At 55.3% G+C, this 24,752-nt stretch overlaps 1 protein-coding gene across 1 annotated transcript in view; it reads right to left on the bottom strand.

The window, feature by feature from the left end:
• Positions 1–24,752, bottom strand: part of LOC140404751 (transferrin receptor protein 2-like) — a 75,434-nt gene extending 50,682 nt beyond the window's left edge. The window contains 4 exon segments of the mRNA XM_072493465.1: positions 1,496–1,700; positions 2,876–3,071; positions 11,633–11,767; positions 24,585–24,752. Coding sequence (XP_072349566.1) covers positions 1,496–1,700; positions 2,876–3,071; positions 11,633–11,665 — 434 coding nt within the window. The 5' untranslated portion in view covers positions 11,666–11,767; positions 24,585–24,752.

The following is a 24,752-nucleotide window of genomic DNA, read 5'->3' as shown; positions in this document are numbered from 1 at the left end:
CACATACCTATAGTGTAGATTTATTTGTTCTTAAGGGCAGCACGGTAGCATTGTGGATAGCGCAATTGCTTCACAGCTCCAGGGTCCTAGGTTCAATTCCCGGCTTGGGTCACTGTCTGTGCGGAGTCTGCACATCCTCCCCCGTGTCTGCGTGGGTTTCCTCCGGGTGCTCCGGTTTCCTCCCACAGTCCAAAGATGTGCAGGTTAGGTGGATTGGCCGTGATAAATTGCCCTTAGTGTCCAAAATTGCCCTTGGTGTTGGGTGGAGGTGTTGGGTTTGGGTGGGGTGCTCTTTCCAAGACTCAATGGTGCAGACTCAATGGGCCGAATGGCCGCCTTCTGCACTGTAAATTCTGTGATAATCTATGATTAATCTAGGACAAAGGTTCGGCACAACATCGTGGGCCGAAGGGCCTGTTCTGTGCTGTATTTTCTATGTTCTATGTTCTATACCTCCGGAAGATATTGCTGTTTGTGTGGGCAGGTGTCATGTACGGATCGGGAAGAGGAGGGGAGGATGTAGTTCCCAGGCGAAAGGAAAACTGGTTGCTGGAGATGCGTTAGTTACACTGAGCAATGTTCCAAAGCTCTTTGCACGCCCAGTGACGAGCTAAGGCAGGCTTTTGTCCCTCTCCGCGGCTAATTATTCCTGGGGCAGGTCGCTAGACTGTCACCAGAGGCTGTTAGCTTGAAGGGGAGTGGGCGTCACTCCGCATCAAGCGTGGACCAGGGGTCTCTCCCACTCTTACCGCCACTCAGACCCGCTCTTACTGCCAGCCGTCTTTGGAAGGATTCCGCTGGTTGACCCTTCGACCATTTTTGGGCGGGGGTGTGAGTGCATTGTCCTTGGGCACTGAGCCCTGGGGTGGGACTTGAACCCCGGGCGTCTGGTCCACAGTTGGGGACGTTACCCAGCGCTCCACAAGGCCGCTGTCTGAGCAACGCAGCGGAACAGTTCTCCAACGCCACGGGGCTGAGGAGAAAGAAATAGAAGGATATGGGGACAAGAACGGAAATATCGCGGGTGCCGGAAACGAGAACAGAGGACCCTGGAAAGAACTCAGCGGGTCCGGCAGTTCCTATTAGGAGCGAAGCAAAGTTAACTTTTTGAGTCCTGTGACACTTCTTCAAAACTAAACTGCAACAATTAAGTAGCAACCTTAAGAATAAAAGACTTTGGCCTGGTTTGGGAGGGGGCTCTTTGCGTTGACGCAACACATGCGTGGGACATTCAAAAATGAGAAACGCGGGTTGACGGTGGAGGAGGAAGGTCGCGTTCTAACGTCAAAAGCTGCCCAACTCAACGTCGAGTCCCCAGGGCTGCGAAGTGCCCAACTGGAAGGTGAACGATATGGGGGAAGGGGACGAGAGGGGATGAGGAGGAGGGTGGTGTGGGGCACCAACATTACAATGGGCCAGGTGGGCTGAATGGCCTCTCTCGGGGCTGGGCGATTTGGTGCGAATCGGGCGACGAGAAGGGACGGCAAGGGCCTACCTGGTAGTTTCGGCGATCTCCCGCCCATCAAGGTATTTTTTCAGCATGGCTTTGAGGTCTCCCCAGTACAGGATGTCCTCCGAGCTCGTGTCAGGGTACTGATAGTAATCACAGCCGTCCCCTCTCAGAGGCTCCTCACTCGCTTCCTCAGCCTCTGAACAGGCCTTGCAGTTATCCCGAGAGCTTACGTATCCAAGTATGAAGGCTGCATGCATATAAGAGAGAAATACAGAGAGAACAGTCCATGAGTACCACATTCTCCCCACTCCCCGGGGGAGCGAGTCCCACATTCTCCCCACTCCCCGTGGGAGCGAGTTCCACATTCCCCCCACTCCCCGTGGGGGCGAGTCCCACATTCTCCCCACTCCCCGTGGGAGCGAGTCCCACATTCTCCCCCACTCCCCGTGGGAGCGAGTCCCACATTCTCCCCACTCCCTGTAGGGGCGAGTCTCACATTCTCCCCACTCCCTGTGGGAACGAGTCTCACATTCGCCCCGCTCCCCGTGGGAGACAGTCCCACATTCTCCCCACTCCCTGTGGGAGCGAGTCTCACATTCTCCCCGCTCCCCGTGGGAGACAGTCCCACATTCTCCCCACTCCCTGTGGGAGCGAGTCTCACATTCTCCCCACTCCCTGTGGGAGCGAGTCTCACATTTTCCCCACTCCCTGTGGGAGCGAGTCCCACATTCTCCTCACTCCCCGTGGGAGCGAGTTCCACATTCTCCCCACTCCCCGTGGGAGTGAGTCCCACATTCTCCCCACTCCCCGTGGGAGCGAGTCCCACATTCTCCCCACTCCCCGTGGGAGCGAGTCCCACATTCTCCCCACTCCCTGTGGGAGCGAGTCCCACATTCTCCCCAATCCCTGTGGGAGCGAGTCCCACATTCTCCCCACTCCCTGTGGGAGTGAGTCCCACATTCTCCCCACTCCCCGTGGGAGCGAGTCCCACATTCTCCCCACTCCCTGTGGGAGCGAGTCCCACATTCTCCCCACTCCCTGTGGGAGCGAGTCCCACATTCTCCCCACTCCCCGTGGGAGCGAGTCCCACATTCCCCCCGCTCCCCGCGGAGACGAGCCCACATTCCCATGCGGTTGACTCTTTAACTGCTGCTCTGAAATGGCCCAGCGAGCCCCCTTAGTTGAAGGGGCAGTTAAGGCTGAGCGCGACGGGCACAGCAGGATCCCGCAGTGAGCGGCGGTTCTCGGGCAGTCGTCCAGAATGGCCGCTCCGCGCAGGCAGAGCCATGGCCTAGCTGGGCCCTGAGGTGGTGGGGGGGGGGGCCGGGGGGCGGGGGACGGGGGAACGGGGGGACCCACGCTGGACTGACGTAATGCCTGGGTCCCGACCTCCCTCAGGGACCCGGAGCTGGGGCCACTCACCGATAATCAGGAGGAAGAGTGAGACCAGCACCAAGTACATCAAGGCTTTCTTCCGGTCCAGGGACCTCTGCACACTCAGTCCCACCACTTCACTGGCGACTGCAAACTCCCCCGCCTCGTCCTTCAGGACTTCCCTCTGATCTTCCTCCTGCCCGTTCTGCCGCCTGTAGACGGAGAAGGAGGTGTGTTTCACTCCCTGCCAGGACAGAAGGGAGATTAAACATGTTCAAAGAAAATCCAGACGTTATTAACCCCAGTTGGCCTGATTTCTCTCGTGGGCCCAGCCAGATTATTCAGAGAGCTGTGCGGCCTCCAGCAACTATCTCGCAGTGATATTTACCGTTGAAACCGCCCGTGCCCCTCTCAAGTATAGGCTCTGAGTCTCGTATGGTTAAACGTTCAGTGTTCGGACGACTTCCGGGTGCGGCGATGACCAGCTGCGTCGCACGTTTCGGCAGCTCCCTGTGAAACGGACTTTTGGGCTCTTGATAGGAGCCCCAACGGCAATTTTGACGGCTAAAAACACTGTGCGGTAAACCAGAAGGGAATCCCCCCTGGACACGGATGGAAAAAGGAGGAGAGAGTGGCCGGATTGCAGTGGATCCTTTAGAACAGCGGCAAGGAAGGCAAGCAAAAACCAAGATGGCGTCGGAAGGTGGCAGTTTAACATGGGGCCCTGAACAACAAGAGTTCTTGAAATGCTGTGTGGAAGAGATCAAAAAGGAAATGAAGAAAGAGCTGTTGGCCCCGATACTACAGGCGATCGAAGGGCTAAAGGAGGAACAAAAGACCCAGGAGCGGGAGCTTCGGGTCGTGAAGGCAAAGGCAGCCGAGAATGAGGACGATATACAGGGCCTGGTGGTGAAGACGGAGACGCAGGAGGCACATCAGAAACGATGTGTGGAAAGGTTGGAGGCACTGGAAAACAACGCAAGGAGGAACAACCTGAGGATTCTTGGTCTTCCTGAAGGTGTGGAGGGAGCGGACGTCGGGGCATATGTGAGCACGATGCTGCACTCGTTAATGGGAGCGGAGGCCCCGGCGGGTCCGTTGGAGGTGGAGGGAGCATACCGAGTGATGGCGCGAGGACCGAGAGCAGGAGAAATTCCCAGAGCCATAGTGGTGAGATTCCTCCGTTTTAAGGATAGAGAGGGTCCTTAGATGGGCGAAGAAAACTCGGAGCAGTAAATGGGAGAACGCGGTGATCCGCGTTTATCAAGACTGGAGTGCGGAGGTGGCGAGAAGGAGGGCGAGCTTTAATCGGGCCAAGGCGGTGCTTCATAAAAAGAAGATAAAATTTGGAATGCTGCAACCGGCAAGACTGTGGGTCACATATCGAGGGAGGCACCACTACTTTGAGACGGCGGATGAAGCGTGGACTTTTATTGTGGAAGAAAAACTGGAATGAGCGGGTTATTAAAAAGAACGTTCGAACAAAGTGGTGGGGCGAATGTGGGGGGCAAAGAGGGGTTTTATGTACTAATCCTGCGATGTGGTAACTTTTCTCTCTCCCACAGGTGGTGATGGGGGGAGGAGGGGAGGTGGAGGAGATGGGGCGTTGGCCATTGGGGGCGGGGCCAAGGGAGAAGCGCGGGCTTGGTTCCCGCGCTATGATAATCATGGCGGGAATAGAGAAGCAGGAAGGAGGGGGCGTCGCACGGTGCGAGCCGAGGTCACGGGGGGAAGCCGAGGTCAGCCAGAGTTTGCTGACTTCTGGGAGCAACATGGGGGGAGTAATTACGCTAGCGGGGGGGGTGGGAGGGGGGAATTACTGGGTTGCTGCTGCTGGGGAGAGGGGGGAGCTGGTATGGGAGAGGATGGGCGGGGGGGCACCGCCTGGGGGAGATACAGCTGCGTGGGAACCGGGTGAGGAGCTGGAAAAAGGTGATGGCTAATCGACAAGGGGGGGGGGGGGTAGGAAGCCCCCCAACTCGGCTGATCACGTGGAACGTGAGAGGGCTGAACGGGCCAATAAAGAGGGCACGGGTACTCGCACACCTTAAGAAACTTAAGGCAGATGTGGTTATATTACAGGAAACGCACCTGAAACTGATAGACCAGGTTAGGCTACGCAAAGGATGGGTGGGGCAGGTGTTCCATTCGGGGCTAGATGCGAAAAACAGGGGGGTGGCTATATTAGTGGGGAAGCGGGTAATGTTCGAGGCAAAGACTATAGTGGCGGATAACGGGGGCAGATACGTGATGGTGAGTGGCAAACTACAGGGGGAGACGGTGGTTTTGGTAAACGTATATGCCCCGAACTGGGATGATGCCAATTTTATGAGGCGGATGCTAGGACGCATTCCGGACCTAGAGATGGGAAAGCTGATAATGGGGGGAGATTTTAATACGGTGTTGGAACCGGGGCTGGATAGGTCGAAGTCCAGGACTGGAAGGAGGCCGGCAGCAGCCAAGGTACTTAAAGATTTTATGGAGCAGATGGGAAGTGTAGACCCGTGGAGATTTAGCAGACCTAGGAGTAAGGAGTTCTCGTTTTTCTCCTATGTCCATAAAGTCTACTCGCGAATAGACTTTTTTGTGCTGGGTAGGGCATTGATCCCGAAGGTGAGGGGAACGGAGTATACGGCTATAGCCATTTCGGATCACGCTCCACACTGGGTGGACTTGGAGATAGGGGAGGAAACAGGAGGGCGCCCACCCTGGAGAATGGACATGGGACTAATGGCAGATGAGGGGGGTGTCTAAGGGTGAGGGGGTGCATTGAAAAGTACTTGGAACTCAATGATAATGGGGAGGTCCAGGTGGGAGTGGTCTGGGAGGCGTTGAAGGCGGTGGTTAGAGGGGAGCTGATATCAATAAGGGCACATAAAGGGAAGCAGGAGAGTAAGGAACGGGAGCGGTTGCTGCAAGAACTTTTGAGGGTGGACAGACAATATGCGGAAGCACCGGAGGAGGGACTGTACAGGGAAAGGCAAAGGCTACATGTAGAATTTGACTTGCTGACTACAGGCACTGCAGAGGCACAATGGAGGAAGGCACAGGGTGTACAGTACGAATATGGGGAGAAGGTGAGCAGGTTGCTGGCACACCAATTGAGGAAAAGGGGAGCAGCGAGGGAAATAGGGGGAGTGAGGGATGAGGAAGGAGAGATGGAGCGGGGAGCGGAGAGAGTGAATGGAGTGTTCAAGACATTTTATAAAAAATTATATGAAGCTCAACCCCCGGATGGGAGGGAGAGAATGATGGGCTTCTTGGATCGGCTGGAATTTCCCAAGGTGGAAGAGCAGGAAAGGGTGGGACTGGGAGCACAGATCGAGGTAGAAGAAGTGGTGAAAGGAATTAGGAGCATGCAGGCGGGAAAGGCCCCGGGACCGGATGGATTCCCAGTCGAATTCTATAGAAAATATGTGGACTTGCTCGCCCCGGTACTGACGAGGACCTTTAATGAGGCAAAGGAAAGGGGACAACTGCCCCCGACTATGTCTGAAGCAATGATGTCGCTTCTCTTAAAGAAGGAAAAGGACCCGCTACAATGCGGGTCCTATAGACCTATTTCCCTCCTAAATGTAGATGCCAAGGTCCTGGCCAAGGTAATGGCAATGAGAATAGAGGAATGTGTCCCGGGGGTGGTCCACGAGGACCAAACTGGGTTTGTGAAGGGGAGACAGCTGAACACGAATATACGGAGGTTGTTAGGGGTAATGATGATGGCCCCACCAGAGGGAGAAACGGAGATAGTAGTGGCGATGGATGCTGAGAAAGCATTTGATAGAGTGGAGTGGGATTATTTGTGGGAGGTGTTGAGGAGATTTGGTTTTGGAGAGGGGTATGTTAGATGGGTGCAGCTGTTGTATAGGGCCCCAGTGGCGAGCGTGGTCACGAATGGACGGGGATCTGCATATTTTCGGCTCCATAGAGGGACAAGGCAGGGATGCCCTCTGTCCCCATTATTGTTTGCACTGGCGATTGAGCCCCTGGCGATAGCGTTGAGGGGTTCCAAGAAGTGGAGGGGAATACTCAGGGGAGGAGAAGAACGCCGGGTATCTTTGTATGCGGACGATTTGCTACTATACGTGGCGGACCCGGCGGAGGGGATGCCAGAAATAATGCGGATACTTGGGGAGTTTGGGGATTTTTCAGGGTATAAATTGAACATGGGGAAAAGTGAGTTGTTTGTGGTGCATCCAGGGGAGCAGAGTAGAGAAATAGAGGACCTACCATTGAGGAAGGTAACAAGGGACTTTCGTTACCTGGGGATCCAGATAGCTAAGAATTGGGGCACATTGCATAGGTTAAATTTAACGCGGTTGGTGGAACAGATGGAGGAGGATTTCAAGAGATGGGATATGGTATCCCTGTCAATGGCAGGGAGGGTGCAGGCGGTTAAGATGGTGGTCCTCCCGAGATTCCTCTTTGTGTTTCAGTGCCTCCCGGTGGTGATTACGAAGGCTTTTTTTAAAAGGATTGAAAAGAGCATCATGGGTTTTGTGTGGGCCGGGAAGACCCCGAGAGTGAGGAAGGGATTCTTACAGCGTAGCAGGGATGGGGGAGGCTGGCACTACCGAGCCTAAGTGAGTATTATTGGGCCGCTAATATTTCAATGGTGAGTAAGTGGATGGGAGAGGAGGAGGGAGCGGCGTGGAAGAGATTAGAGAGGGCGTCCTGTAGGGGGACTAGCCTACAGGCTATGGTGACAGCCCCATTGCCGTTCTCACCGAGGAACTACACCACAAGCCCGGTGGTGGTGGCTACACTGAAGATTTGGGGACAGTGGAGACGGCATAGGGGAAAGACTGGAGCCTTGGGGGGGTCCCCAATAAGAAACAACCATAGGTTTGCCCCGGGGGGAATGGATGGGGGATATGGAATGTGGCAAAGAGCAGGAATAACGCAACTGAAAGATCTGTTTGTGGATGGGAAGTTCGCGAGTCTGGGAGCGCTGACCGAGAAATATGGGTTGCCCCAAGGGAATGCATTCAGGTATATGCAACTGAGGGCTTTTGCGAGGCAACAGGTGAGGGAATTCCCGCAGCTCTCGACACAAGAGGTGCAGGACAGAGTGATCTCAAAGACATGGGTGGGGGATGGTAAGGTGTCAGATATATATAGGGAAATGAGAGACGAAGGGGAGACTATGGTAGATGAACTAAAAGGGAAATGGGAAGAAGAGCTAGGGGAGGAGATCGAGGAGGGGCTGCGGGCAGATGCCCTAAGCAGGGTAAACTCGTCGTCCTCGTGTGCCAGGCTAAGCCTGATTCAGTTTAAGATATGACACAGGGCACATATGACTGGAGCACGGCTCAGTAAATTTTTTGGGGTGGAGGATAGGTGTGCGAGGTGCTCGAGAAGCCCAGCGAATCATACCCATATGTTTTGGTCATGCCCGGCACTACAGGGGTTTTGGATGGGGGTGACAAAGGTGCTTTCAAAAGTAGTAGGAGTCCGGGTCGAACCAAGCTGGGGGTTGGCTATATTTGGGGTTGCACAAGAGCCGGGAGTGCAGGAGGCGAGAGAGGCCGATGTTTTGGCCTTTGCGTCCCTAGTAGCCCGGCGCAGGATATTGCTAATGTGGAAAGAAGCCAAGCCCCCGGGGGTGGAGACCTGGATAAATGACATGGCGGGGTTTATAAAGCTAGAGCGGATTAAGTTCGTTCTAAGGGGGTCGGCTCAAGGGTTCACCAGGCGGTGGCAACCGTTCGTCGAATACCTCGCAGAAAGATAGACGGAATGGGAAAAAGAAGGCAGCAGCAGCAGCCCAGGATCGGGGGGGGGGGGGGGGGGGGGGGGGGAGGGGTGGGGGGGGAGGAGGAACCAGAAGGACGCTCAGGGTTGTTAATATATACTGTATAGTATGTATAGATCGTTGCTACAGATAATTATATATTGGACTGTTAAATTATATTTTTGGAGAGTGTTACTTGTGATAAGGCAGTTGCCAATTAGGGCTAGTTTTCATTTTTGTTATTTATTATTTATTCATTTTTTGTTTATAAAATAGGTCATTGTTATTTGTGTTGTTATAATATTGTGTAAAGGATGCACAATGTACTGTGTTGGTTGACCAAAAATTTTCAATAAAATATTTAATAAAAAAAAACGTTCAGTGTTCGCTGATAAAACGTAAGCACGCGCGCGTATGCAGTCTAAGCTCAGGAAAACTCCCATGCTGGTTTCCGTACAGGTCTGTGTTCTGCCCGCAACTCCCTCGCAACTCTGCCCACGTCACTCTTTACATCACACCGTGGGCAGTACAGTCCATCCTAGGAGCTAACTCCGTGCTGGCTACAACACAGGTCTCTGTCCAATCCACAACCCTCTCTGTGCTCTGCTCATGTGACTCTTTATATCACACTGTGGGTTGTGCATTTTTAATTCATTTATTGCCCACCCCTATTTGCCCCTTGAGAAGATGGTGAGCCGCCTCCTTGAGCCGCTGCAGTCCCTGTGGTGTAGGTACACCCACTGTGCTGTTAGGGAGATCCAGGGTTTTGCCCCAGCGACAGTGAAGGAACGGCCGATATATTTCCCAGTCGGGGTGGGGAGCGACTCGGAGGGGAACCTCCAGGTGGTGGGGTTCCCTGGTATCTGCTGCCCTCGTCCTTCTAGATGGTAGAGGTCGTGGGTTTGGAAGGTGCTGCCTGAGGAACCTTGGTGAGTTGCTGCAGTGCATCTTGTAGACGGTACACACGGCTGCCACTGTGCGTCTTGATAGAGGTTTATAAGATGATCAGGGGAATAGATAGAGTAGACAGTCAGAGACTTTTTCCCCGGGTGGAACAAACCATTACAAGGGGACATAAATTTAAGGTGAAAGGTGGAAGATATAGGAGGGATATCAGAGGTAGGTTCTTTACCCAGAGAGTAGTGGGGGCATGGAATGCACTGCCTGTGGAAGTAGTTGAGTCGGAAACGTTAGGGACCTTCAAGCAGCTATTGGATAGGTACATGGATGACGGTAAAATGATATAGTGTAGATTTATTTGTTCTCAAGGGCAGCACGGTAGCATTGTGGATAGCGCAATTGCTTCACAGCTCCATGGTCCCAGGTTCAATTCCGGCTTGGGTCATTGTCTGTGCGGAGTCTGCACGTCCTCCCCGTGTCTGCGTGGGTTTCCTCCGGGTGCTCCGGTTTCCTCCCACAGTCCAAAGATGTGCGGGTTAGGTGAATTGGCCAATGATAAATTGCCCTTAATGTCCAAATTGCCCTTGGTGTTGGGTGGAGGTGTTGAGTTTGGGTATGTCTCTTTCCAAGAGCCGGTGCAGACTCAAAGGGCCGAATGGCCTCCTTCTGCACTGTAAATTCAATGATAATCTATGATTAACTAGGACAAAGGTTCGGCACAACATCGTGGGCCGAAGGGCCTGTTCTGTGCTGTATTTTCTATGTTCTATGTTCTATGCGTCGGTGGGGGAGGGAGTGAATGTTTGTGGAAGGGGAGCCAATCAAGCGGGGCTGCTTTGTCCTGGATGGTGTCGAGCTTCTTGAGTGTTGTTGGAGCTGCGCTCATCCAGGCAAGTGGAGAGTATTCCCTCACACTCCTGACTTCATAGAATTTACAGTGCAGAAGGAGGCATTTGGCCCATGGAGTCTGCACCAGCTCTTGGAAAGAGCACCCTACCCAAGCCCACACCTCCACCCTATCCCCATAACCCAGTAACCCCACCCAACACTAAGAGCAATTTTTGGACACTAAGGGCAATTTATCACGGCCAACCCACCTAACCCTCACATCTTTGGACTGTGGGAGGAAACCGGAGCAGCCGGAGGAAACCCACGCAGACACGGGGAGGACGTGCAGACTCTGCACAGACAGTGACCCAAGCCGGGAATCGAACCTGGGTCCCTGGAGCTGTGAAGCAATTGTGCTATCCACTGTGCTACCGTGCTGCCCACTGCTACCGTGCTTGTGCCATGTATGGGTTGTCCTTGTACACTGTTCCCAGACCAACCTTAACCCTTGCAATGCCAGCTACCTTTACGCTAGGACCGCCTGTGGAGACATGAGGACGAGCGAGCAAGATTCTTGGCCCAAGTGGTCAGTTTTAAGGAATGTCTTAAGGGGGGGGAGAGAGGTTCAGGGAGGGAATTCAGGGAGGACCTCTCAGGCAGCTGAAGGTGCAATGGTGGAGTGATGGGAATGGGGGAACGTGCGGGAGGTCGGATTTGGAGGGGTGCAGAGATCTCGGTGGGCTTGCTCAACTGGAGGAGATGGGCGATGAGAATTTTACTCCGCCTGGAGGCGATATTGGTCAGCGTGGCGTTGGCGAGGGGGGACTGGTGGACCAGAGTCCTGGGGGGGGGGGGGGGGGGGGGGGAGCTTCCACAAGACGGGATAGCGGCCAGCTGAGTTTGGAGTTAACTAAGGCTGACTGGGAGGGTAGGGGGAGGAGGTTTCAGAAGCAACTGAGCTCAGGGAAGGGGTAGAGGTGAGTTATTAAAATGGGGGTGAAAGTAGGCGATCTTTATGACGGGGAAGATGTGCGAATGGAAACTCAGTGTGGAATCGAGCAGGACAGGGGGAAATTGGAAGATCCCAGATTCCGGGAAGTCTTGTTGAACTCAGCATGCAGCCGGAGCGAGGAGGACTGGAATCAGGACCCCTTTCTCCAAATGCCGGCCCCTTGAGGAATGCCCAGCCCGCTCCCACCCCCACTGGGCCCAATAACCCGTGGTGACCTCCGCCCTTTGGGCTCAGCTATGGCGGTCAACTGTGCCCCCCCCGTCACTGAGCCCCGGACGGTGGGGAGGGGGAGGGAACGGCGTTGGCTTGGGATTAATCCAGATTCGGGTCTTACCACAGACGCCAATGCTGCTCTGACCGCTTCCATCCTCCTCTGAGCTACCCGCCTCCTCGCTGGCTGTGCCCGATGTCAACCTCCCCGCGGGCGGAAGTCGTCCTCCAACGAGCCGAACTCTCGCAAAGTTGGAGCCTGGGCGGAGAAAAGACAGGGGTTATCGCAGGGTCCACTCAACTCTACCCACACCGGAGATTCGAGCGCGTAATCCGGGCCTACACTCTGCAGTGCTCAGGGAGTGCTGCACTGTCGGAGGTGCTGTCTTTTGGGTGAGCGATTCAGCTGAGGCCCCATCAGCCCTCCCATAAGGAATAGACGTAGGGGTAGACCCTTCGGCCTCTCGAGCCTATGCCAACATTCAATCTCTGGATCTGTAAAGATTTAATCACCTGCTAATGCTCGCATTCCTAGCATTGTCTGGCATCTTTGAATTTGTCTATATATGTGTTTCTGGAACAGACCTCTTCATTCACCTGAGGAAGGAGCAGCGCTCCGAAAGCTAGTGACATCGAAACAAACCTGCTGGACTTTAACCTGGTGTTGTAAGACTTCGTACTGTGCTCACCCCAGTCCAACGCCGGCATCTCCACATCATGGCTACCATCGACACCGCAAGCTGACGGCTCAAAGTGGAGAGGATCTCCAGGAAGATCGCGCCTATAGACACTGACATTAAGTTTCTACAAAGATGCAAGAAAGCAGACAAGATCCCGAAAGGGCTACAGATCACAAACCCACTCAAGTCGACCGACAACACAGACTTCGCTGAGAGACTCTGCCGTCGCACCTCTCTCACACTCCTCAACCACCTCGTCCGCCAGCTCTACAGCAGACGACGCAACCTGGAAACCAAGATAGAGGCCATATTCTCAACTTGCACTCAGGATGCAGCAGACCAGCTGCGGAACACCGCCAAACAGATGAGACAACGATACTATGCCACCTATATGCACACCTAGAACAGAAAGCTTGAGAAACTTGGCATCACCACCGGCAGCAACCCAGCCACCCCCTGTACCACAGTAGAAAACAATACAGGGAAATCCGTTGTCAACTTGTCGGACTACACCCTTCAACCAGATGAAATCGAAGTCCTCAGCAGAGGGCTCAATTTCTGCACCACCACCAAAATGGACCCCATCAGTCTCGCGGCAGACACGGAGGAATTCATCAGGCGAATGAGGCTCCGGGAATTCTTCCACCGACCCCAAGAGGCCAACAGCGAACCCAAGCAGACTACCAATGAACCGGAACAGCAGACCGAGAGATCTGCGGTGCGGCAACCGAAGAGGAAAGAGTCGAATTGGACCCCTCCGGAAGGCCGCTGCCCTAGACTCGACATGTATGCTCAAGCCGTCAGGAGTCGCGTCAATGCCAGATTCACCAGTCGCATTCACAAGACAGCCCCGAACGTCACCCAAGCACAACGCAACGCCATCCGCGCACTCAAGACCAACCGCAGCATCGTCATCAAACCAGCAGACAAAGGAGGGGCCACTGTCGTACTGAACAGAACGGACTACTGCAAAGAAGTATACCGACAACTGAACAACCAAGAACACTACAGACAGTTACCCGCAGATCCGACCAAGGAACACATCCGCCAACTTAACAGACTGATCAAGACCTTGGATCCAGATCTCCAGAGCACCCTACGTGCTCTCATCCCACGTACTCCCCGCATTGGAGATCTCTACTGCCTCCCAAAAATACATAAGGCCAACACACCAGGTCGCCCTATCGTTTCAGGCAATGGGACCCTGTGTGAGAACCTCTCTGGCTACATCGAGGGCATCTTGAAACCCATCGTACAAGGTACACCCAGCTTCTGTCGCGACACGACGGACTTCCTACAGAAACTCAGCACCCATGGACCAGTTGAACCAGGAACATTCCTCGTCACAATGGACGTCTCGGCACTCTACACCAGCATCCCCCATGACGACGGCATTGCTGCAACAGCCTCAGTACTCAACACCGACAACTGCCAATCTCCAGACGCAATTCTGCAACTCATCCGCTTCATTCTGGATCACAACGTCTTCACCTTCGACAACAAGTTCTTCATCCAGACGCACGGAACAGCCATGGGGACCAAATTCGCACCCCAATACGCCAACATCTTCATGCACAAGTTTGAACAGGACCTACTCACCGCACAGGACCTTCAACCGATGTTATACACCAGATACATTGATGACATTTTTTTCCTTTGGACCCACGGCGAAGAATCACTGAAACGACTACACGATGACATTAACAAGTTCCATCCAACCATCAGACTCACCATGGACTACTCTCCAAAATCAGTTGCATTCTTGGACACACTCGTCTCCATCAAGGACGGTCACCTCAGCACTTCGCTTTACCGCAAACCCACGGATAACCTCATGATGCTCCACTTCTCCAGCTTCCACCCTAAACACATTAAAGAAGCCATCCCCTATGGACAAGCGCTCCGTATACACAGGATCTGCTCAGACGAGGAGGAGCGTACCAGACATCTACAGACGTTGAAAGATGCCCTCGTACGAACGGGATATGGCACTCGACTCATCGATCGACAGTTCCAACGCGCCACAGCGAAAAACCGCACCGACCTCCTCAGAAGACAAACATGGGACACAACCGACCGAATACCCTTCGTCGTCCAGTACTTCCCCGGAGCGGAGAATCTACGTCATCTTCTTCACAGCCTTCAACACGTCATTGATGACGATGAACATCTTGCCAAGGTCATCCCCACACCCCCACTACTTGCCTTCAAACAACCGCGCAACCTCAAACGAACCATTGTTTGCAGCAAACTACCCAGTCTTCAGAACAGTGACCACGACACCACACAACCCTGTCATGGCAATCTCTGCAAGACCTGCCAGATCATCGACATGGATACCACTATTACACGTGAGAACACCACCCACCAGGTACGCGGTACATACTCGTGCGACTCGGCCAACGTTGTCTACCTCATACGCTGCAGGAAAGGATGCCCCGAAGCGTGGTACATTGGCGAGACCATGCAGACGCTGCGACAACGAATGAACGGACATCGCGCAACAATCACCAGGGAGGAATGTTCCCTTCCAGTCGGGGAACACTTCAGCAGTCAAGGGCATTCAGCCTCTGATCTCCTGGTAAGCGTTCTCCAAGACGGCCTCCAGGACCCGCGACAACGCAGAATCGCCGAGCAGAAACTTATAGCCAAGTTCCGCACACATGAGTGCGGCCTCAACCGGGACCTGGGATTCATGTCACATTACATTCATCCCCCACCATCTGGCCTGCGAAATCCTACCCACTGTCCTGGCTTGAGACAATTCACCCCTCTTTAACCTGGGGTTACCCCATCTCTGGATCTGTAAAGATTTAATCACCTGCTAATGCTCGCATTCCTAGCATTGTTTGGCATCTTTGAATTTGTCTATATATATGTTTCTGGAACAGACCTCTTCATTCACCTGAGGAAGGAGCAGCGCTCCGAAAGCTAGTGACATCGAAACAAACCTGTTGGACTTTAACCTGGTGTTGTAAGACTTCGTACTGTACAACATTCAATCAGTTCGGGGCTGATCTTCTCCCGCATCTTCCCCATCTCCCCTATCCCTTATCATTCCAAATTGATCTCAGCCTTGAATATACTCAACGCCCTCTGGGGTAGATAAATCCATAGAAACACCAGCCTTTGAGTGCAGAAGTTTCTCCTCATCCCAGTCACAAATGGCCGCCCTCTTACTGTGAGCCTGCCTCACAGCCCCAGGGTCCCAGGTTCAATACCGGTCTCGGGTGACTGTCAGGACTTTGCATTTACTACCCCTGTCTGCGTGGGGTTCCTCCGGGTGCTCCGGTTTCCTCCCACAGCTCAAAGATGTGCAGGTTAGGTGGATTGGCCGCGCTAAATTGCCCCTTCGTGTCCCAGAAAGGTTAGGTGGGGTTACGGGGATAGGGTGGAGGTGTGGGCTTAAGTAGGGTGCTCTTTCCAAGGGCCGGTGAAGATTCGATGGGCCGAATGGCCTCCTTCTTGCACTGTGGGGATTCGAAGGACTCTTGAAGAATTGGCCAGTTCGATGAGATTGTCTCTCATCCACCTGGACCCAAGGGAATGTAGGCCCAGTCTACTCAATCTCCCCTCAGACGCTAATCTTCTAATCCCAGGAACCAGCGAACCATCATTGCATTCCCTCTTGGGCAAGGCAAAGCAGAAGAAAAATAAGAAACTGGCGGAACAGGCTCGAGGGCGCCTAATTCGTCTGTTCGAATCGGAAGTGCTGGTGTAGAAGGTCACCCATCGAGAGGGAACTGGGAGAACGGAACAGATTCCGAAAAGGAAATGAGGCGTGAGGGAGTGCGGCTGAGATAGCTGTGGGAGTGAATGGATGCAACAGCTGCCATTTAACCGCCCGCCTTCCGAGGACAGTTTCAGTCCCTTCCCCTCACTCATTGCCCCCTCAAATATGCCCCCTTCCCAAGTCAAAAAAAGGATGGCGCGTCGGGAGTGCGGGAGTTCTCCCAGGGCAGCGCGGGAGAGCAGAAAGGCGGAAACGGCTGCTTAGCTAGCGAATAAACTCCCGGTTGTTACCAGGCCTTGTTGTCGGTGTTTAGGGAGCCCAACGCCTTTACAAAGCCCCCTCCCTCCCTTCCCCCCTCCCCCCCCCCCCCCCACCCAATGCCCTCCCCAACACTCTCACCCCCCTCTTTTGCACCTGCGACCTCCTGACAGCACGGTAGCACAGTGGCTAGCACAATTGCTTCACAGCTCCAGGGTCCCAGGTTCGATTCCCGGCTTGGGTCACTGTCCGTGCGGAGTCTGCACGTCCTCCCCCGTGTGTGCGTGGGTTTCCTCCGGGTGCTCCGGTTTCCTCTCCCAGTCCAAAGATGTGCAGGTTAGGTGGATTGGCCGTGATAAATTGCCCTTAGTGGCCAAAATTGGGGCTGTTTAGCACAGGGCTAAGGAGCTGGCTTTGAAAGCAGACCAAGGCAGGCCAGCAGCACGGTTCAATTCCCGTACCAGCCTCCCCGAACAGGCGCCAGAATGTGGCGACTAGGGGCTTTTCACAGTAACTTCATTTGAAGCCTACTTGTGACAATAAGTGGTTTTCATTTCATCTCAAATTGCCCTTAGTGTTGGGTGGGGTTACTGGGTTATGGGGATAGGATGGGGATAGGGTGGAGGTGTTGACCTTGGGTGGGGTGCTGTTTCCAAGAGCCGGTGCAGACTCGATGGGCCGAATGGCCTCCTTCTGCACTGTAGATTGTACGATAATCTATGATAATCTATGACGTGGAGGTCAGAGTGCAGCTAACCAAGCCCAGGCCCTAACAACCAGCCGATCTTACCAGGCCTCAGTCTGAAACCCGAGGGGGGGGGTTCGAAACTCAGAATCGTGTTTCCTTCGCAGTGGAAAGGCACACAGCGGTTTCTTGGAAACCCGTGTCATTCGCAAATGCCGCTCCCAAGACTGGGCCCTCCCTGATAACGCGGAAGGCTTTGAGCGTCTGAGTCAGGCCCCCCCCCGGTCCCTGTCAGGGTCTCGCTCTGCTCACCAGAGTTCTCGTGTATTTGAAGCGGACGTTTTTTTCCCATTCTTCCACCCATAATCGGAACAAGTTAACTTGGGGAGCAGGAGGGGGGGGGGCAACGGTAGCACAGTGGTTAGCACCGTTGCTTCACACCGCCAGGGTCCCAGGTTCGATTCCCGGCTTGGGTCACAGTCTGTGCGTCCTCCCCCCGTGTCTGCGTGGGTTTCCTCCGGGTGCTCCTGGGTTTCCTCCCACAGTCCAAAGATGTGCGGGTTAGGTGGAGTGTCCACAAAAAAAAAAGGTTGGGTGGGGTTATGGGGATAGGGTGGGGTATGAGCTTAGGTCGGGCGCTCTTTCCAAGGGCTGGTGCAGACTCGATGGGCCGAATGGCCTCCTTCTGCACTGTAAATGATTCTATGATTCCCTGTTCTGGCCTACATGTGATTACTGAGAGTGACATTATCAATAAGGTACCATTTTCCCCTCCTTCCTGTATTATCCAGCTGACCCACCCTACAGTGCCTGCTCTGTGCTGCCCAGTTTCATCCTCTGTCGCCCCCAACCCCCCTTCGGCCAGCCCTTCAACCGTTGCCCACTGGGACGTTGCCCAGTGGTGCCAATCGCCGACCACCCTAACCCAGTCTTCATGGAATTTCCAGCGCAGAAGGAGGCCATTCGGCCCATCGAGTCTGCACCGGCTCTTGGAAAGAGCACCCTACCCAAGGTCAACACCTCCCCCATATCCGCATAACCCAGCAACCCCACCCAACACTAAGGGGCAATTTTGGACACTAAGGGCAATTTAGCATGGCCAATCCACCTAACCTACGCATCTTTGGACTGTGGGAGGAAACCGGAGCACCCGGAGGAAACCCCACGCAGACACGGGGGAGGATGTGCAGACTCCGCACAGACAGTGACCCAAGCCGGGAATCGAACCTGGGACCCTGGGGTTGTGAAGCAATTGTGCTATCCACAATGCTACCCTGCTGCCCTTTTGATCGCCATTCATTTGGAAGAGGCGTGAGAGGTCCTCGCGCATACATGGGAGGGGATTTTGCAGCGCCGTTCCAGCGATAGGGAAGGGGGAGGTGCGGTTGGGGGAGGGGAGGGGAGGGGTGGGGGGTAGATTTTTTTAGGGACCAGTTCAGGCTGGAGAAGCTGGACTGTTCTGATTGGAGTACAAATAGACGAACGGTGACCTGACAGAGGTGGACGAGATCACGACAGGTTTAGACGAGGCGGACGCGGAGAAGACACTCCCATTGGTCGACAGGACAAGGGCGAGGGTCGCGCACCCAGATTTAAGGTTTTGAGCAAAGTGTGGGTGGGAGAGGGGTGAGGAGGAACACAGTAAATAGACTATTTTCTAAATGGGGAGAGGCTTCGGAAATCAGAAGCACAAAGGGACTTGGGAGTCCTTGTCCACGATTCTCTTAAGGTTAACGTGCAGGTTCAGTCGGCAGTTAGGAAGGCAAATGCAATGTTAGCATTCCTGTCGAGAGGGCTAGAATACAAGACCAGGGATGTACTTCTGAGGCTGCATAAGGCTCTGGTCAGACCCCATTTGGAGTATTGTGAGCAGTTTTGGGCCCCGTATCTAAGGAAGGATGTGCCGGCCTTGGAAAGGGTCCAGAGGAGGTTCACATGAATGATCCCTGGAATGAAGAGCTTGTCGTACGAGGAACGGTTGAGGACTCTGGGTCTGTACTCGTTGGAAGTTTAGAAGGATGAGGGGGGATCTTATTGAAACTTACAGGATACTGCGAGGCCTGGATAGAGTGGGCGTGGAGAGGATGTTTCCACTTGTAGGAGAAACTAGAACCAGAGGACACAGCCTCAGACTGAAGGGACGATCCTTTAAAACAGAGATGAGGAGGAATTTCTTCAGCCAGAGGGTGGGGAATCTGTGGAACTCTTTGCCGCAGAAGGCTGTGGAGGCCAAATCACTGAGTGTCTTTAAGACAGAGATAGATAGGTTCTTGATTAATGAGGGGATCAGGGGTTATGGGGAGAAGGCAGGAGAATGGGGATGAGAAAAATATCAGCCATGATTGAATGGCGGAGCAGATTCGATGGGCCGAGTGGCCTAATTCGGCTCCTGTCTCTCGACTTGGAACCCGCCGCCCATGGAAACGAAGACGATGAATAATTTCACAAGTGCTTTGGATAAGCACTGGAGGGAGGTAAACTGGGCTACGGAGGTAGAGCGTCGTGGGGGGGGTGGGGGTGGGGGTGGGGGGGGGGGGGGGGAAGGTGGGGGTGGCTGAATGAATTACTCCACAGAGAGCCAGAACCCCATGGCTAAATGGCCTCCTTCTGTGCGATAATCCTCATCGAGCTGACTCTAAATTCGATGGAAGGGGCTTGACCTTGACTAGGCCCCCCGAGTGCTGCAGGGGGTGGTCACCGAGCTCTCGTTCAACGTCATCCTATCTCGAAAGAGCAGATGTGAAGCTGCGGGAGGAAGGCGGGGGGGGGGGGGGCGGGGGGGGGGGGGGGGGGGTACATCCATGCTAACGTGTGTCAGCTCAACGTGCAGTCCGATAACGACGATAGGAGGTGGGTGGGGTGAGGATGCTGACTGGCTTTCCCGGAACAGTGCAACCTGTTGGTGTCAGGAATGGGGCCCTGCTTGGGAGTCGTGCAGTAAACAGCGACGGGATGTTGGGTTAAGGTCTTGCCATTCCCCCGCAGGCCGAGGCCCTCGCCGCCGTCGGTGGGTTGAGGCGAAGACCAGCCGGAAGGAGGCCCTCCTGCCCGCCATGTCCGAGCCGGGCGGTGAAGACTTACTCGCCGTAGGCCCACCTCCCTCCACTCGGTGCTCAGGCCTGCGGGTCAAGGCTCTCCGAGTGGACGCGCACGCCCTTTCAAAATGGCCCGAGACCTTCCTGCCTCCCCCACACTATCAGGCAGCGGGTTCCAGATTCCAACCCCCCCCCCCCCCCCCCTCCAGGTGACAAGATCACCCCCACATTTTGCCTCTAATCCTTCCGCAAATCACTTTAAATCTCTGCCCGCCGCCACACCGTGCCCCCCCCCCCCATTCCGTTTTTGGGCTCCCTGCTGACCCTCCCTAAGCCCCTCATCATTCACATCTCAATTAAACCTCCCCCTCCCTCCCCAGTGCCGAGGAAGGCAACCCCCGACCTCTCCGATCTTTCTTCCCCAGTCCCAACAAAACGTACAAATACAAATGTAAACATAATTTAGTACGTACCCCCCCCTCCCTCCGCCCCCCCCAAACTACGCACACAATTCCCTTCCCAAGGCCCTCCATCTCCTCTCGCTGATCCCCGCCTAAACTAAACTCAACCAAACTAACTCCCCCTACTCCCTGGCATCCTTTTGTTCTATTCTCTCACGGGATGTGGGATTCGCTGGCCAGGCCCATCCCTAATTGCCCCTTGGGAAGGTGGCGGGTGAGCCGCCTTCTTCAACCGGCTGCAGTCCCTGTGGTGTAGGTACACCCACACTGCTGTTAGGGAGGGAGTTCCAGGGTTTCGACCCAGCGACAGTGAAGGAACGGCCGATATATTTCCCAGTCGGGACGGTGAGTGACTCAGAGGGGGACCTCCAGGTGGTGGGGTCCCCAGGTATCTGCTGCCCTCGTCCTTCTAGATGGTAGAGGTCGTGGGTTCGGAAGGTGCTGCCTGAGGAGCCTTGGTGAGTTGCTGCGTGCATCTTGTAGGCGGTACACACGGCTGTCACTGTGCGTCGGTGGGGGAGGGAGTGAATGTTTGTGGAAGGGGAGTCAATCAAGCGGGGCTGCTTTGTCCTGGATGGCGCCGAGCTTCTTGAGTGTTGTTGGAGCTGCGCTCATCCAGGCAAGTGGAGAGTATTTCATCACACTCCTGACTTGCACAGGGACCTGGGTTGTACAGGTGCAGAGGGACCTGGGTGTACAGGTGCAGAGGGACCTGGTGTACAGGTGCAGAGGGACCCGGGTGTACAGGTGCAGAGGGATCTGGTGTACAGGTGCAGAGGGACCTGGGTGTACAGGTGCAGAGGGATCTGGGTGTACAGGTGCAGAGGGATCTGGGTGTACAGGTGCAGACGGACCTGGGTGTACAGGTGCAGAGGGATCTGGGTGTACAGGTGCAGAGGGACCTGGGTGTACAGGTGCAGAGGGACCTGGGTGTACAGGTGCAGAGGGATCTGGGTGTACAGGTGCAGAGGGATCTGGGTGTACAGGTGCAGAGGGACCTGGGTGTACAGGTGCAGAGGGATCTGGGTGTACAGGTGCAGAGGGACCTGGGTGTACAGGTGCAGAGGGGACCTGGGTGTACAGGTGCAGAGGGACCTGGGTGTACAGGTGCAGAGGGACCTGGTGTACAGGTGCAGAGGGACCTGGGTGTACAGGTGCAGAGGGATCTGGGTGTACAGGTGCAGAGGGATCTGGGTGTACAGGTGCAGGGGGATCTGGGTGTACAGTTACAGAGGGATCTGAGTGTACAGGTGCAGAGGGATCTGGGTGTACAGGTGCAGAGGGATCTGGGTGTACAGGTGCAGAGGGACCTGGGTGGACAGGTGCAGAGGGATCTGGGTGTACAGGTGCGGAGGGATCTGGGTGTACAGGTGCAGAGGGACCTGGGTGTCCAGGTGCAGAGATCACTGAAGGGGGCAGGTTAGGTGAAGAGAGCAGTGAATAAAGCAGAGAGGGTCCTGGGATTTATTAATAATAATAATCTTTATTGTCACAAGTAGGCTCACATTAACACTGCAATGAAGTTACTGTGCAAAGCCCCTAGTCGCCACATTCCGGCGCCTGTTCGGGTACACCGAGGGAGAATTCAGAATGTCCGATTCACCTAACAGCACGTCTTTCGGGGACATGTGGGAGGAAACCGGAGCGCCCGGAGGAAACCCACGCAGACACGGGGAGAACGTGCAGACTCCGCACAGACAGCGGCCCAAGCCGGGGATCGAACCCGGGACCCCGGCGCTGTGAAGCCACCGTGCTAACCGCTGTGCTACCGTGCCGCCCGTGGGCAGCTTTCCTGTCGGTTCCGGAGGCCTCCTGCCAGTCACTGGGCAGCCGGGACATGGAGCCGCGAGTGACGCAAGCTGTTTATTTGCCGCCTTTGCTGAGCGCGACCTTTGGAACTCTCCAGAAGGACTGCGCACAGCTCTGTCAATCTTGGCCAGCCTCACATCCTGCCTCATCCAGATAAGGGGTGCCTTATCGAGTGGCCACTTACAACCCGGTCAGGCCAACTCAATACTATTTTGAAGTACTTTGCAGGGAGCGCAGGAACCAGTGTATACACAGCAAGATCCCACAACCGGCAAGGCCTTAAAAGGCCAAACCCCCCGCTTTTAGTGATTGAAGGATAAAGACTAGCCCCAATACACAGGAACACTGCTCCCCCCTTCCCCCACACCTCCCCCATTGTCTTCTTCCAGTTGTGGCCGTGGAATTGTTGAGGGAACGGGCCTTGGTTTAACGCCACCCCCCACACCCCTCTGAAAGTTGGCACCGTCGACACCGCAGTGCTCTCATGCCGGGAGCGTCGGCCTGGATCGTAGGCCTCACTCCCAAGAGGTGGGTCGTTTTGTAACTCCGAGGCAAGGCCCACTGAGACAGGCCTGGCATGAATCAAATCGGCCGATCGTTAGAATGGAGGGTCGGAATCCTTCAACCGAAACCCCCAAACGTGTTATTTATATAGAATCGCTTGGAATGTGCCCCACGGGGGAAGGCCACTCGGCCTACCTTCTCCGTGAAATTGAAAATCGCTTATTGTCACAAGTGGGCTTCAATGAAGTTACTGTGAAAAGCCCCTAGTCGCCACATTCCGGCGTCTGTTCGGGAGGCTGGGACGGGAATTGAACCGTACTGCTGGCCTGCCTCGGTCTGCTTTAAAAGCCAGCGATTTAGCCCAGTGTGCTAAACCAGCCCCTCCCTGGTTTGGTGCTGGTGTTTCTGTTCCGCACGGGTCTCCTCCCACCCCCAATCCCCCTTCTCACACCCCAGCCCCGTCCTATTCCTTTATCCCTCATGTGTTTATTCAGCTCCCCCCACCTTAAACATATCGACAATATTCACCTCAACCGCTCCCCGTGGGAGCGAGTCCCACATTCTCCCCACTCCCTGTGGGAGCGAATCCCACATTCTCCCCACTCCCCGTGGGAGCGAGTCCCACATTCTCCCCACTCCCCGTGGGAGCGAGTCACACATTCTCCCCACTCCCCGTGGGAGCCAGTCCCACATTCTCCCCACTCCCTGTGGGAGCGAGTCCCACATTCTCCCCACTCCCCGTGGGAGCCAGTCCCACATTCTCCCCGCTCCCCGTGAGAGCCAGTCCCACATTCTCCCCACTCCCTGTGGGAGCGAGTCCCACATTCTCCCTACTCCCTGTGGGAGCGAGTCCCACATTCTCCCCACTCCCCGTGGGAGCAAGTCCCACATTCTCCCCACTCCCCGTAGGAGCCAGTCCCACATTCTCCCCACTCCCCGTGGGAGCGAGTCCCACATTCACCCCACTCACCGTGGGAGCGAGTCCCACATTCTCCCCACTCCCCGGGGGAGCGAGTCCCACATTCTCCCCACTCCCCGAGGGAGCGAATCCCGCATTCTCCCCACTCCCCGTGGGAGCGAGTCCCACATTCCCCCCACTCCCCGTGGGAGCGAGTCCCACATTCTCCCCACTCCCCGTGGGAGCGAGTCCCACATTCCCCCCACTCCCCGTGGGAGCGAGTCCCACATTCTCCCCACTCCCCGTGGGAGCGAGTCCCACATTCCCCCCACTCCCTGTGGGAGCGAGTCCCACATTCTCCCCACTCCCCGTGGGAGCGAGTCCCACATTCTCCCCACTCCCTGTTGGAGCGAGTCCCACATTCTCCCCACTCCCCGTGGGAGCGAGTCCCACTTTCTCCCCACTCCCCGTGGGAGCGAGTCCCACATTCCCCCCACTCCCGGTGGGAGCGAGTCCTACATTCCCCCCACTCCCCGTGGGAGCGAGTCCCACATTCCCCCCACTCCCCGTGGGAGCGAGTCCCACATTCTCCCTACTCCCCGTGGGAGCGAGTCCCACATTCTCCACACTCCCTGTGGGAGCGAGTCCCACATTCTCCCCACTCCCCGTGGGAGCGAGTCCCACATTCTCCCCACTTCTCATGGGAGCGAGTCCCACATTCTCCCCACTCCCTGTGGAAGCGAGTCCCACATTCTCCCCACTCCCCGTTCGGAGCGAGTCCCACATTCCCCCCACTCCCCGTGGGAGCGAGTCCCACATTCTCCCCACTCCCTGGGCGAAGTGAATTGCCCGATTGGATTTATTGGTGATCACTGCTCTCTCCTTGTTCCTGGTCTCCCCCCACAAGGGAAAAGCTGTCCTGTGCGTCTACCTCACCCAGGCCCTTCTATAATTTTAAAGACTGCCACCAGTCACCCCCTCCCCAGCTGGCAGCCTGTTCGAGACTTTCAAACCTCTCAGTTCCAGAACCACGCTTGCGAGTCTTGCCCTGCGCCTCCTCCAGCGTCTCTACGTCCTGCCTGCGACGTACGGGAACCGGAACCCGTGTGCGGCACTCCGAGGGTGGCCCAACCACGCTTAATGAACGGGGGCGGGCGCAGTCGGTGGATGAGACCGCTGGC

Source organism: Scyliorhinus torazame, chromosome 31 (genome assembly GCF_047496885.1).
Source record: "Scyliorhinus torazame isolate Kashiwa2021f chromosome 31, sScyTor2.1, whole genome shotgun sequence".
NCBI lineage: Eukaryota > Metazoa > Chordata > Chondrichthyes > Carcharhiniformes > Scyliorhinidae > Scyliorhinus > Scyliorhinus torazame.
Note: the sequence above shows the minus strand (reverse complement) of the source record. Positions and strands in the feature narration are given on the sequence as shown.